The sequence below is a fragment of the Thalassophryne amazonica genome, chromosome 11 (genome assembly GCF_902500255.1).
Source record: "Thalassophryne amazonica chromosome 11, fThaAma1.1, whole genome shotgun sequence".
Classification (NCBI taxonomy): domain Eukaryota; kingdom Metazoa; phylum Chordata; class Actinopteri; order Batrachoidiformes; family Batrachoididae; genus Thalassophryne; species Thalassophryne amazonica.
The window spans coordinates 59029399-59043025 of record NC_047113.1 but is presented as its reverse complement, the minus strand read 5'-3'; the positions used below and the strand labels follow the sequence as shown (position 1 = coordinate 59043025).

General features: G+C 39.3%; 1 protein-coding gene across 3 annotated transcripts in view; it reads left to right on the top strand.

The window, feature by feature from the left end:
* Positions 1-13627, top strand: part of LOC117520585 (ecto-NOX disulfide-thiol exchanger 2-like) — a 260220-nt gene that overhangs the window by 232427 nt on the left and 14166 nt on the right. For all 3 annotated transcript variants that reach the window (XM_034181900.1, XM_034181899.1, XM_034181898.1), the window contains exons 10-11: positions 4893-5080; positions 12728-12868. In XM_034181900.1, the coding sequence (XP_034037791.1) occupies positions 4893-5080; positions 12728-12868 (329 nt within the window). The remainder of the gene's footprint in view (positions 1-4892; positions 5081-12727; positions 12869-13627) is intronic.

The following is a 13627-nucleotide window of genomic DNA, read 5'->3' as shown; positions in this document are numbered from 1 at the left end:
GCAATTCAAGGAGAACATGCGGCTAAACATGTCACTCCCGGTCTGATTGGGGAGGGGCCCAGAGAAAACTACAGAGTCCAACATTGTTTTTGCAAAGTTACACACCGATTTAGTGTTAATTTTAGTGACCTCCGATTGGCGTAACCGGGTGTCATTACTGCCGACGTGAATTACAATCTTACCAAATTTACGCTTAGCCTTAGCCAGCAGTTTCAAATTTCCTTCAATGTCGCCTGCTCTGGCCCCCGGAAGACAATTGACTATGGTTGCTGGTGTCGCTAACTTCACATTTCGCAAAACAGAGTCACCAATAACCAGAGTTTGATCCTCGGCGGGTGTGTCGTCGAGTGGGGAAAAACGGTTAGAGATGTGAACGGGTTGGCGGTGTACACGAGGCTTCTGTTTAGGGCTACGCTTCCTCCTCACAGTCACCCAGTCGGCCTGCTTTCCCGGCTGCTCGGGATCTGCCAGGGGGTAACTAACGGCGGCTAAGCTACCTTGGTCCGCACCGACTACAGGGGCCTGGCTAGCTGTAGAATTTTCCACGGTGCGGAGCCGAGTCTCCAATTCGCCCAGCCTGGCCTCCAAAGCTACGAATAAGCTACACTTATTACAAGTACCATTACTGCTAAAGGAGGCCGAGGAATAACTAAACATTTCACACCCAGAGCAGAAAAGTGCGGGAGAGACAGGAGAAGCCGCCATGCTAAATCGGCTAAGAGCTAGTAGCTACGCTAAGCTAGCGGATCCCTAAAAACACGCAAAGTGAATAATATGTAAATAATTTAGAGGTGATTCAGCAGAAGGAGTGCTTTAGTTAAGGCACGTAAAGATTACACTGGGAAACAAATCGTAATCTAGATAACTAGATCAATCTAACTGCGCAGATTAAACAGCTAACAGATACAGAAAAACACCGCTGTGCTCCGGAACAGGAAGTGATACAATACCGCAGTGAGAGCCAACCACCAGTAGAGGTCAATGATATGCTTTTCATGGGTTTTATTTTGGATCAGAACGATTCTTCTACTCAGAGAACAGTGGGTTCTGATTACTGCATATTGTTTCCACTTGTCAACTTTCACATACTTTTACACAAGATTACTTCCAGTCTGCTCCAGTTAAATCCAAAGATTCATGTTTTGTGGATCACAGTTTATCCTAATGTCACAATTTTTTATTAAGCATGATTTTAAAAACTTCCCTGATTGTTCACACTGTTCTGCAACACTATATTTACTGCAGATTACACCTGTTTACAGTCCCCGATTGGTATTAAAGGTTGGCATTTGGAGACCACCCTTGTTTGTTTGTTTTTAAGATCTTTTCAACTTGTTTTGACAGGTGTGCTGGAATTCCCAAACCACAGTCCCAAGTGCCAATTTTTGTACCAAACAAACAGTGTCTTAATCTGGAATAAATTAAATCAGAGCATAGTTCACTTATTAAATTATTTTTGTCTTGTGGGCTAGTGGGAGCTGGCCAGCAGGGTATTGTAATCACTCATATCTATCTGGGTACAAGATAACTCCGATTTTCATCAAACATGTTTGGAATATTTCTTGAGTAATTGCTTTTTCAGATGATAAGCTGTTGGAGCAGATTGGTCAAGGTTGCTAAAAATATTATCCGAAAACACATTTTCCTAGATATCTCCATAACAAATTGGGCTAGAGAGGTGGTGTAATGCCTAGATCATTCAGTAAATCAGTTGTAATTAAAAAGAATGAGGGACTTGATAACATCAAAAAGATATAAGGTTATGCCTTACATTCCACCAAAGCAGGATGTCATCACACTTACCTTTCTCATCCCTCCCAAAGCAGGTTTGCTATGGCTCACTAGATTAGTTGCACTCTTTGTTGTTTTAACGACACACAGCTAGGTGGTTTGTTTGACAAATTTGAAATTTATCTGATGAATTGCATGTGAAGGTGTTGGTAGTAATAACATAATATTACAATTATAACTGCACTGACATGAAACTTTATACAACTTCATCTATTGATTCAGACTACTCTTGGATTTAACAACGTGCCTGCATCACAATGTTTGTGTTGCACTCTTTCAGAAATGAATAAGTACGCAACCTTCAGTTTCAATTTATTTTATTTATGCAGCACCAAATCACAACAAAGCTGCCTCAAAGTACTTCACACGAGTAAGGTCTAACCTTACCAAACACCTAAAGCTAGCGCACAGGCAACAGTGCTAAGGAAAAACTCCATCTAATGATGTTGAGGAAGAAACCTCAAGCAGACCAGACTCAGAGGGGTGACCCACTGCTTAGGCCATTCTAACAGTTAATAGGTTTTTACAAAGTTTTTACTAAGCTGAAGAAACAGGAAACAGAAAAACCAGAATAGCATCAAAGTGCATTATTGAGATGATGCAGATCACGCAGTTATAGAGTGCCTTGATTGGAGAGTGGCGTCAACTCAGAACATGGTGCCATTTTGAGTTCAACTGCGCTGAACTATTGAATGAACATTTGTTTTCAACATTTTTTAAATCATTTAACCACATACAGCAGCACATCTAGGTACAAGTACTATCAAAATAAATATAAAATGGTTAAGCTATCAAATTTACATAAATTTACAATTTATGATGATTTATTTAATTAATTTAAAGCCTGATTTACGCAGCTGTTGCTCTGTAATGCCGTGTCATGCAATGACGTGCGTGACATTTTTAGGGCTGAAACGATTAGTCGAGTAACTCAAATAATTTGATTACAAAAAATGTTTGAGGCAAATTCTGTGCCTCGAAGCTTCGTTTAATGTTGTTGTATATGTGCCAGGCCTGTGTGTGGCACTGCAGGGGAGGTGATGGTAAAGTGGTTAAGGCATTGGGCTTGAGACCAGAAGCCACATCCCACTGCCATTTCAGCAAAATGTCAACAATTTGGCGCAGCGATATTTTGCCATTGCTTAGGGAGAGCCCTGGACTATTGATGTTATTGAAAAATGCAAAAGTACTTTTTATTCGATTACTCGATTAATCGCCAGAATAATCGATAGAATACTCAGTTACTAAAATAATCAATAGCTGCAGCCCTAGACAGTTTTAAAGTTCTCCGTCTTTGAATTATGATTTATTATGGACTAATTTGACCCTCAACAAGCTTTTCTTTCTACAATCCTCACCTCCAAATCAAAGGTAAGCTGTGCATTTTCCTCTTTTACCGACTTCATGCTGTAAATGTGCGAACTTTTTTTGATCCATTTATCAGTGTGCGTGCTATATAATATGATGGGAGATGAAGGATTAAAAGCAGAAAAGTATCAAATCACAGCTTTTTGTGTCTGATTTAACAGGTGCACATCAGGCTTCAGGTCCCAGTCTGAACACGGTTTGAAAAAAAATAAACGGTCAGACTTTTACTCAAAGAAATGACTCCTCTCCCACTTTCCACAAATCGGCGAGTGTCAGAGCTGAACTTGAATTTGTACCTCTGCACGTCCAGACTGCTCTGGGTTTTTAATGGAAATACATTGCTATTGGACAGGACATTAATCCAATGTGAGCCATATGTATGTAGCGGATTAGTTAAATCAGGAGGCACCAACCATCTACGGTAATCCTGCATCGCGACGTGCTCCTCATTAATGACCAGGTCAAAATTTCCAAAAATTTTTTCTGCCAAATGTATTTGATCCATTATCAAAATGTTATCTGCGTGCACACTGTAAAAACTATTAAAATATGATGAGAGACGAAGGAATGAAAGCAGCAAAATGTGAAATCACAGCCTTTTACTGTGTCTGAGGATTTAACAGGTGCACGTCAGGCTGCATGCAGGCTGTGGCTCTGAGTCTGAGCATGGTGTGAAAATAATAAACGGTCTGACTTTTAATCACGTAAATGTCTCCGGTCACACATGCGAAGGGTTTAATGGAAATACATTGCGATCGGACGGGACATTTTATCAGATGTGAGCGAAAAATCTGCTGTACAAAATCAGTTATATACGATGTTTATTACATGGAAAACAATACAAAAAACTTTGGGACTTTTTTTGTCCAGTGACTGCGAATATGTGGTTTGTACAATGGCGATTTAGGTGAGTTTTACTGTACATGGGACTGAACAATAAATTTACCTCTCAAAGCTCTGATGATGAAGTCGGCTTCCATCCCACACGGCTGACTTTATTTTTCCAAAATTTTTCTTCTGTTTGAATCTGAAAGAAATCTGTACATCTTGAAGCCCTTGTTGTGTCTATTTGTGCCTCCAAATCCACAGCAACCAGTCATTTTCAGCGAATAAATAAATAAAATAGCTGGATTTACATGCAGACACATTAACAGCAAACGCTATTTTGAACCCAAGATGGCACCATGAGTCACGCAACCTTTTTTTTTTTTTTTTTTTTACTTGTCAAGTCACCACTCTCTAATAAAGGCACTCTACGCAGTCATTGGCACCACAGGCAGGGTGTTGTGACATACGTCCAGCACCCTGGGGTGCAGAACCAGTGTCCATCCATCACGTTGTCAGCAAGCCACAGCACAAGCTGTCCTCATGGGAGAGTACACTCCAAAAGCAGACTGCAGTGTGCGATGCCAGCTTCAGCCAGGGCATCTCATGGTCAGTCTGGCTCCCTGTGGTGCGCAGCCATCAGCTTTGCAGTTACCTTGTGTGTAACCACCAAGTGTGTCAGCTGTAGACTGCCATTTGCACCCCTGTTGTCTGAAAGCTTGCTGTCATGTCTGAAAAACATACCAACATTGACTTCAGATGTTTGTTTGACTTCATATGTATTTTCTTCGCATGCGGCGTGTCACAGTTACGAAGCCACTCTGTCCGATGAGGTGTAAATTAAATCCCTGAAGTAGTAACGTGTGCATCCCTATGGTTTTCTCTTTACTGCATTTACATTTCTGCAGGTGTTTCTCAAACAGAAGCCTTAAAGGAAGAGAATAACTCACTGCGCTGCCAGCTGGACGCCTACAGGAATGAGGTAGAGCTACTGAAGCAGGAACAGGGCAAGAACCATCCAATCAGCAGTGAGGAGGACAGGACGCACTCGCAGCAGATCAGATTCTTACAGCAGGCTCTACAAGGCATGCAGAAGGTAGCGACTGAATAATGTACACGCACAAAGTGGCGAGTTTAATCTTCTCTTTGTGCATGTTCTGTACCAGTTTTCTTTTAGCACCAAATTTGCTTGAATAACATGAGTTAATCATTCCCTTAGTCATAATCCAGCTGTTGTCAGAGAAGCAGCTCTGTGGGAACAAGTGGAAGACTTACAGCTGTTGTGGGGCAGCTGTTGGTCTTTTTCTGAAAAACAGCTCAATAAAATAATTTCAGGTTTACACTGATTACAAGAAAGTTTATGTGCTGGCATCACCAGTGGATTTTAGACGGGATTACAGGGTTCTGGGTTGGAGTTCAAAGCCCTCACAGTTAACCTTCAAAACAAACCCAAGGCTGTTCCATTTTTAAATCAAGCAATTGTGTGTGTGTGTGTGTGTGTGTGTGTGTGTGTGTGTGTGTGTGTGTGTGTGTGTGTGTGTGTGTGTGTGTGTGTGTGTGTGTGTGTGTGTGTGTGTGTGTGTGTGTGTGGACCCAGGGTATATAGGGAGAAGGATGTTGAGGATGGACAATGGTAGGCACAGTTCCGCTAATCTGCTAACCGCTAATTATAGAAGCTAATGTTTTCATTATCGGATTAGTTTTTCAGATAAGTTTGAAAACCATCATCGGACCAGTTTCCAATAAGGTTTGGTGCAATAATTTTTAGATCGCTAACATGTTTTTGCAGGTTAAGTGAATAAATCCGAAACAGTTAAAAACATTTAAGTCTGATATCAAAGATTTCAGTGTTTACCTGTTAAATGTTTCTAGCAGATAAACAGCTCTATTCTCTGTGAACAAAGAAGAGCTGGTTTCAGGAGAAACCACTCTATCCTCTGCAGTCAGAGAAGAGCTGGTCACAAGATAATTGCTCTTGACACCATATTAACTCACCAGCAATATCACCCAAGTCATTCAGAGGCATACAGTTTTAACTTATGCTGAAAATTTTAACCAAACTAATTTCGGACATGTTATTTAAATTAACGTCACTTCTGAAGTTTTATAAAGTGAAAACATCAGCTATATGTTTTAGTTTTAAAGTATTGCACTAATTTTTGAAGGTTTTATATAAAAATAAATGAAAATAAAAATCACATCAAAATTATCTTACATATAAAATTATAAAACATATATCAAATTAATCATCTATGCATGGTGAAAGGGTTGACTCAGATTACTCCTTATACTGATAAATACTGTTTCAGACATTTTTTTTTAAAGAAACATTCATTTGGAATGAGTTTGATGTGATCCGGTAATAAATTCCATTTATGCATACCCCTAAATGTGACAGTGTTCTTAATGGCATTGGTTCTAGCTACAGGTAACATCAAATTTCCCACCACAGCATGTCTGGTTCTATAAGTATGATTTTCTGAACTAAAAGAAAAATTCCTGAACAAAATACACTCAACAAAAATATAAATGCAACACTTTTGGTTTTGCTCCCATTTTGTATGAGATGAACTCAAAGATCTAAAACTTTTTCCACATACACAATATCACCATTTCCCTCAAATATTGTTCACAAACCAGTCTAAATCTGTGATAATGAGCACTTCTCCTTTGCTGAGATAATCCATCCCACCTCACAGGTGTGCCATATCAAGATGCTGATTAGACACCATGATTAGTGCACAGGTGTGCCTTAGACTGCCCACAATAAAAGGCCACTCTGAAAGGTGCAGTTTTATCACACAGCACAATGCCACAGATGTCGCAAGATTTGAGGGAGCGTGCAATTGGCATGCTGACAGCAGGAATGTCAACCAGAGCTGTTGCTCGTGTATTGAATGTTCATTTCTCTACCATAAGCCGTCTCCAAAGGCGTTTCAGAGAATTTGGCAGTACATCCAACCAGCCTCACAACCGCAGACCACATGTAACTACACCAGCCCAGGACCTCCACATCCAGCATGTTCACCTCCAAGATCGTCTGAGACCAGCCACTTGGACAGCTGCTGAAACAATCGGTTTGCATAACCAAAGAATTTCTGCACGAACTGTCAGAAACCGTCTCAGGGAAGCTCATCTGCATGCTCGTCGTCCTCATCGGGGTCTCGACCTGACTCCAGTTCGTCGTCGTAACCGACTTGAGTGGGCAAATGCTCACATTTGCTGGCATTTGGCACGTTGGAGAGGTGTTCTCTTCACGGATGAATCCCGGTTCACACTGTTCAGGGCAGATGGCAGACAGCGTGTGTGGCGTCGTGTGGGTGAGCGGTTTTCTGATGTCAGTGTTGTGGATAGAGTGGCCCATGGTGGCGGTGGGGTTATGTATGGGCAGGTGTCTGTTATGGACGAAGAACACAGGTGCATTTTATTGATGGCATTTTGAATGCACAGAGATACCGTGACGAGATCCTGAGGCCCATTGTTGTGCCATCCAAGAACATCACCTCATGTTGCAGCAGGATAATGCACGGCCCCAATGTTGCAAGGATCTGTACCAATTCTTGGAAGCTGAAAATGTCCCAGTTCTTGCATGGCCGCATACTCACCGGACATGTCACCCATTGAGCATGTTTGGGATGCTCGGGACCGGCGTATACGACAGCGTGTACCAGTTCCTGCCAATATCCAGCAACTTCGCACAGCCATTGAAGAGGAGTGGACCAACATTCCACAGGCCACAATTGACAACCTGATCAACTCTATGCGAAGGAGATGTGTTGCACTGCATGATGCAAATGGTGGTCACACCAGATACTGACTGGTATCCCCCCCCCCCCAAATAAAACAAAACTGCACCTTTCAGAGTGGCCTTTTATTGTGGACAGTCTAAGGCACACCTGTGCACTAATCATGGTGTCTAATCAGTATCTTGATATGGCACACCTGTGAGGTGGGATGGATTATCTCAGCAAAGGAGAAGTGCTCACTATCACAGATTTAGACTGGTTTGTGAACAATATTTGAGGGAAATGGTGATATTGTGTATGTGGAAAAAGTTTTAGATCTTTGAGTTCATCTCATACAAAATGGGAGCAAAACCACAAGTGTTGCGTTTATATTTTTGTTGAGTGTATAAGGTAACTTATTGACAATAATCTTTCTAACAAAAATGATCAGCGCATACAAAAGTCTGTCTTTGACTAACACCCAATTTAATTTTCTACGCATTGTGATGATATTTGTCCTATAACTGCATCTAAGTGCCACACGAGCAGCCCTATTCTGAATAATCTGTAATCTATTTATCATTTCTCCAGCAGCATTTGACCAAACTACTGGGCAATAGTCCAAATATACTAATAATAGTGCGTTAATAGCATACTTTCTTGTAGTGCAACTTAGAAACCGTGCATGTCTTCTCATAATTGATATACCCCTGCCCATTTTTACAAAAATATTATTTATCTTTTTTTCCATGATAACTTTGTATCTACCACTACACCCAGCATCTTGGTCTCATGCACTTGATCTATTTTCATCTTATTAATCTTAATGTCTAATATGGAGTTTTTTCATAACACAGCTAGATTCAATAACCATACAGTTAGTCTTCTCTATGTTTAACACTAACTTATTAGATGTTACCCACTCAACCACATTATGCAATTCCAAATTTAAAACAGTTTCAAGATCATTGCATGAGTGTGCTGATGTTTAAATGGTTGAATCATCTGCATACATTACAATACTAGCTTTATGTAAAATATATGGTAAATCGTTCGTGAAAATTGTGAATAATAATGGACCGAGGCAACGCCCTTGTGGCACTTCACATAATACCCTCCTGATGTTAGAAAAACTGCCATTAAAACACTGTCTGTGTTCTGTTAGATAAGTAATTATAAAACCAAGTCAGACCTGATAGCTCAAAACCATAACAAGCAAGTTTTTCCAATAACAAATCATGATTGATAATATCAGACGCAGCAGAGAGATGGAGAAACACTATGTTCTTCTTTTCAACCTCTCTGAACCAATCATCCGACATGTGAGTCAACGCCATGCCAGTGGAGTGGCGCTTTCTGTACACGTTGAAAATCGGTGATTACGTTATTAGAAGAAAAATGGTTATTAATTTGCTCATATACAATAGACTCCATAACTTTTCCTAACACAGGTAAAATACTTATGGGTCGACTATTTAAAACTGAGAACGGAAGTTTCTTATTTTTCGGTAGTGGGATAATTTTAGTCTGTTTCCACGCCCGTGGACATGTATTACAAGTAATGTTTAAGGGCTAAAACAGGAGCAGTACAATCAGCCGCTAGTTTGAGAAGCCTACTGTCAAGACCGTCCACACCCAGGGGCTTGTCTTTACACGATTTCAGCAATTCCCTTACCTTATTTGTACTTACTTTCTCAAATTTAAACGTGATGTTGTTACAATCCATAATTTTATTTTTTATCACTAGATCACTAGATGGATTCAACATTACTTAGATTAGGCATATTCTCTCTGTTTGTCTAATTTGCTTATAAAATAGTCATTAATATAATTAGCAATATCTTTATGAATTTATTATCTACCTCAAGAAAGGACAGATTGATTCTGTTTTCCTACCAGTCAACTCATTCAAAACCTTCCATATCTTTCGACTGTCAGTTCCGGCTTTATGAACTCGATTCTCAAAAAAAAAATATTTTTCTTTTTATTCAGTTTAGTTACAAAGTTCCTCATTTATGATAACAATCCCAGTCAAATTTATTTCCTGTTACAATCGCCGTCTTTTTCATCTGATCTCTCCTTTTAATAGAGTCTTTAATTTCATCATCCAACCAAGGTGTGAGGATGTTCCTGACAGTAAACTTCTTCAAAGGAGCATGAGTTTCAAGTAAGGCAGGAATAGGCTATTAAATCTTGAAAGTGCAATTTCGAAATTCTGAATAGATAACACCTCAGACCAGTAAATAGCTTTCAGATCAACTAATTTCTCATTATTAAACATTTTATATGACCTCTTGAATATAACTGTGGGTTTAGGTCCACCTACCATCGTGGCTCATACAATTATGATCAAATTATGATCACTACAGCCAATGGGAACAGAAATTACTTTACTACACCGCTCAGGGAAAGTGGTAAAAATGTGCTCAATACATGTTGATATTCTGTCACCATCATTATTAACATGTATTCTTGTTGGTTCATTAATAACTTGAGTAAATCCACATGTAGTAGTGGCAGTAAACAACTTATTTTTTAAATGGCAGTCTTGAGCAAACCAGTCAATGTTAAAATCGCCCATAAAGTACGTATCCTGACCCACAGCAGTATAGGTGTCCAACATCTCACAAATTGTATCTAAATATTCACAATTAGCATTTGGTGGTCGGTAACGGCAACCCAGCAAAATTGGCTTACGGTGGGGTAAATAAACTTGCAGCCATAACACTTCAATATTAAATTTCATCATATCATTTCTGATTTGTGTTGGTAGATGATCTTGAAAATGAAAAGCAACTCCACCCACCAAATCTATTCCTCTCATTTCTGTAAATATTGTAACCATCAATATCTTGTGCAGTGCCCCTTACATGTGGGGTGCCTCAAGGCTCCATACTTGGTCCGCTTCTTTTTTTCTCTGTATCTACTCCCAATGGGATCAATTTTTAGGAGACATGATATCTCTTTTCGTTTTTATGCTGATGACTGTCAAATTTATCTGCCACTGAAGCAGCAAAATGCATACTCTGCAAACCATCTCCTAGAGTGCATTGGTGACATTAAGGCATGGTTGTCCATAAATTTTCTACACCTGAATGATAAAAAGACTGAGGTTTTGCTGTTTGGACCTAGTGACACTTCCAAAATCAGTGTTGATCTAGGTCCCATGAGTCAGTATCTGACACAGACAGCAGTAAACCTGGGTGTAAAACTGGACAGTGATCTTAAATTTGATGCGCAGAATAGGTCAGTAGTCAAGTCTAGTTTCTATCAACTTGGACAACTGGCCAAGGTGAAGCAATTTCTTTCACGGCATCGTTTTGAGATTTTAATCCATGCTTTTATCACTCATCGCCTGGACTATTGCAATGCACTTTATATTGGGTTGAATCAGACTCTGCTTACTCGCCTACAGATGGTGCAAAATGCTGCTGCTCGACTTTTGGCTGGTGTTGGAAGGTGCGAGCACATTACACCAGTTTTGGTCTCACTTCATTGGCTCCCAGTTCATTTTAGAATTGATTTTTTAAATTCTTTAATTTGTTTTTAAATGTCTTCATGGCTTTGCCCCGTTATATCTGTCTGACCTGCTCCATTTATATGTCCCTTCACGCTCACTCAGGTCAGCTGATTTGTCATTGTTGGTTATCCCAAGGTCAAAGAGGAAGCGTAGAGGTTACTGAGCTTTTTCAGTCGTTGCCCCAAAATTGTGGAATGATCTTCCTTTGCACATTAGGCAGGCTGATTCTCTCTGCTTTTAAATCTTCTCTTAAAACACATTTCTTCTCTTTGGCTTTTAACGCAGTTTGACACGTTGGTTTTTTAGTGTTTCTGGTTTTAACTGTGGTTTATTTATTTATTTTATTTTGACTTGCCTGTTCTTGTTGTGTACAGCGCTTTGGTTGTTGGTATTCATTTTAAAGTGCTTTATAAATAAATTGAGATTGAGATCAATACATAACTCATTGTCATCAAAAGAAGAGTCCAAATGAGTTTCTGAAATTGCAAGTATGTGCAGTATCCGCACAACAGATTAGAAACCACACAGATTTTATTCCTCAGACTATTAATGTTAACGTGCAATTCTGAGCCCCCTCTTCGGTAATCCATGTTGTAATGTGATTGTGCCAGTCATATGAACTCAAAAATGACAAAAAAAAAAGCCTCTATTACGTCATAACCTTCAAGTTCCGAGATTACTTTACAGTGCTGGAACGCGGACGGATGATAAGCTTATCATGTCTGAGATAAGCAGTATCACCTTTTTCTGTCATGGGCAGGGTGGAAGTTATCTTTAATAGCTGCCTCTTGACCCCTATATCAGCTGATCCTAATGATGTGGAACCACTGACACCAACCCTACTGCTTTTTTAAAATTTTATTTATTTTATTTTCTATCCACTCACAAACAAGTTATTGTAAAAGTCTAATTTTGGATTGTAAAAGGTTGTTTTTGAATGCTTTTTTTTTCATTTTTATTTATTGATTTATTTTTAATTCGTGTATTTATTTATTTTCTTATTGTCTTTAAGTTGTCTGAAGTTTTGCAGGCAAGTTACAAATAAAAGGAAAAACCAATGGAAAGTGTCTTCTGAAGTTGTTAGCCCGCCACATGCTAGAACATCTTCAACACACCATGAAACACTGTTCTTCCTAAAGATCTTCCACTATTTGGTATTTTGATGAGCGCCGTCTAACGCGTCTATACAAAATGTCCCTCAGTGGTTCAGTGGGGTTGACAGCCTATGACTTTGAAACAATAGCATATATAGTCATTCACATCGTTTTCATACTCAGAAACAGTTTTGTGTTGGCTCATACTCCATAGACTAGGGTGTTTGTCCACTCATTTATTTAGATTTTCCATTAGTTTGTCACCTGTCTTTAGTTGAGATGTAAATATTACGAACATAAGTCATTGAGTTTTCCTCCTGAGCGTCTGCTCTGTGTGACGTAAGTAGTCATTGTTAGTTAGGACACAGCAGCTTGAGTGATTTATTTTTTCTTCTGATTTGCAGCAACTGTTAAAAATGAGGGACGAATTGAAACAACGGGAGGCAGAGCTTGAAAGGAGTTTGGAGGACAAACAGCAGCTGGAGAACGAAGTCCAAAACCTGAAGGAAGCACTCCAGAATCTACAAAACACACACACAATGCAGGTTAGTTTGAGAAAACACTCTGTACCTGTCTGTCAGCCATTTCCTGAGATAGAAAGGAAGAATTTATCTGTGACATTTCAGATCACAGATGTTTTATTACAGCAGAAAAAAGGTGTGTTTGGTGGGGAAAGTTTGTTTGTGAGTGAATGTTATTTGAAAGTGAACGTGCCTGATTCCCACTTTAATGAAGAGGAAATTACTTCAGAATGAGTTTCAACGCATGAACAATATCTGCAAAATATATCATCTGTAAACAAAAGGACAGACAGACAGCTGTAGTTTTGGGTCGAGAAAATGACTTAATGTGAAGAATATGGCTGATGATGACACGCCATTTTGAGGGTGTGTTTATAATATCAGCACTGCAGGAGACGACTGATTGCTGTCAAATGCACAATTTCTGACTTCACTCAGTGTTCTGATATGCTGAGCTTAATTCTTAATTTAAACACACTATGACTGACAGTTTAATTAGTCATTTCAATGCAAAAGAAAAAAAGGCTGTTGAAGCTTTGAGTTTTAAGTGCCTCTGAAATTCGTTTATGATTTCCTTTTATTTCTGTGTCACCTTTCTGTCATAATGCAGACCAGAGAAAACGTTTTAGAACATCATTTGACGCACTGTTTTATTTTTATTATTTCCACATGCATTACTAATGGAAACATTTCCATCAGTCACATTTCTGAGGTTAACATACACTCACTAAACGCAGGTTAGCAACAGACTGTTTTTTTCTCATCTTTCTTTTGCTCACTGTA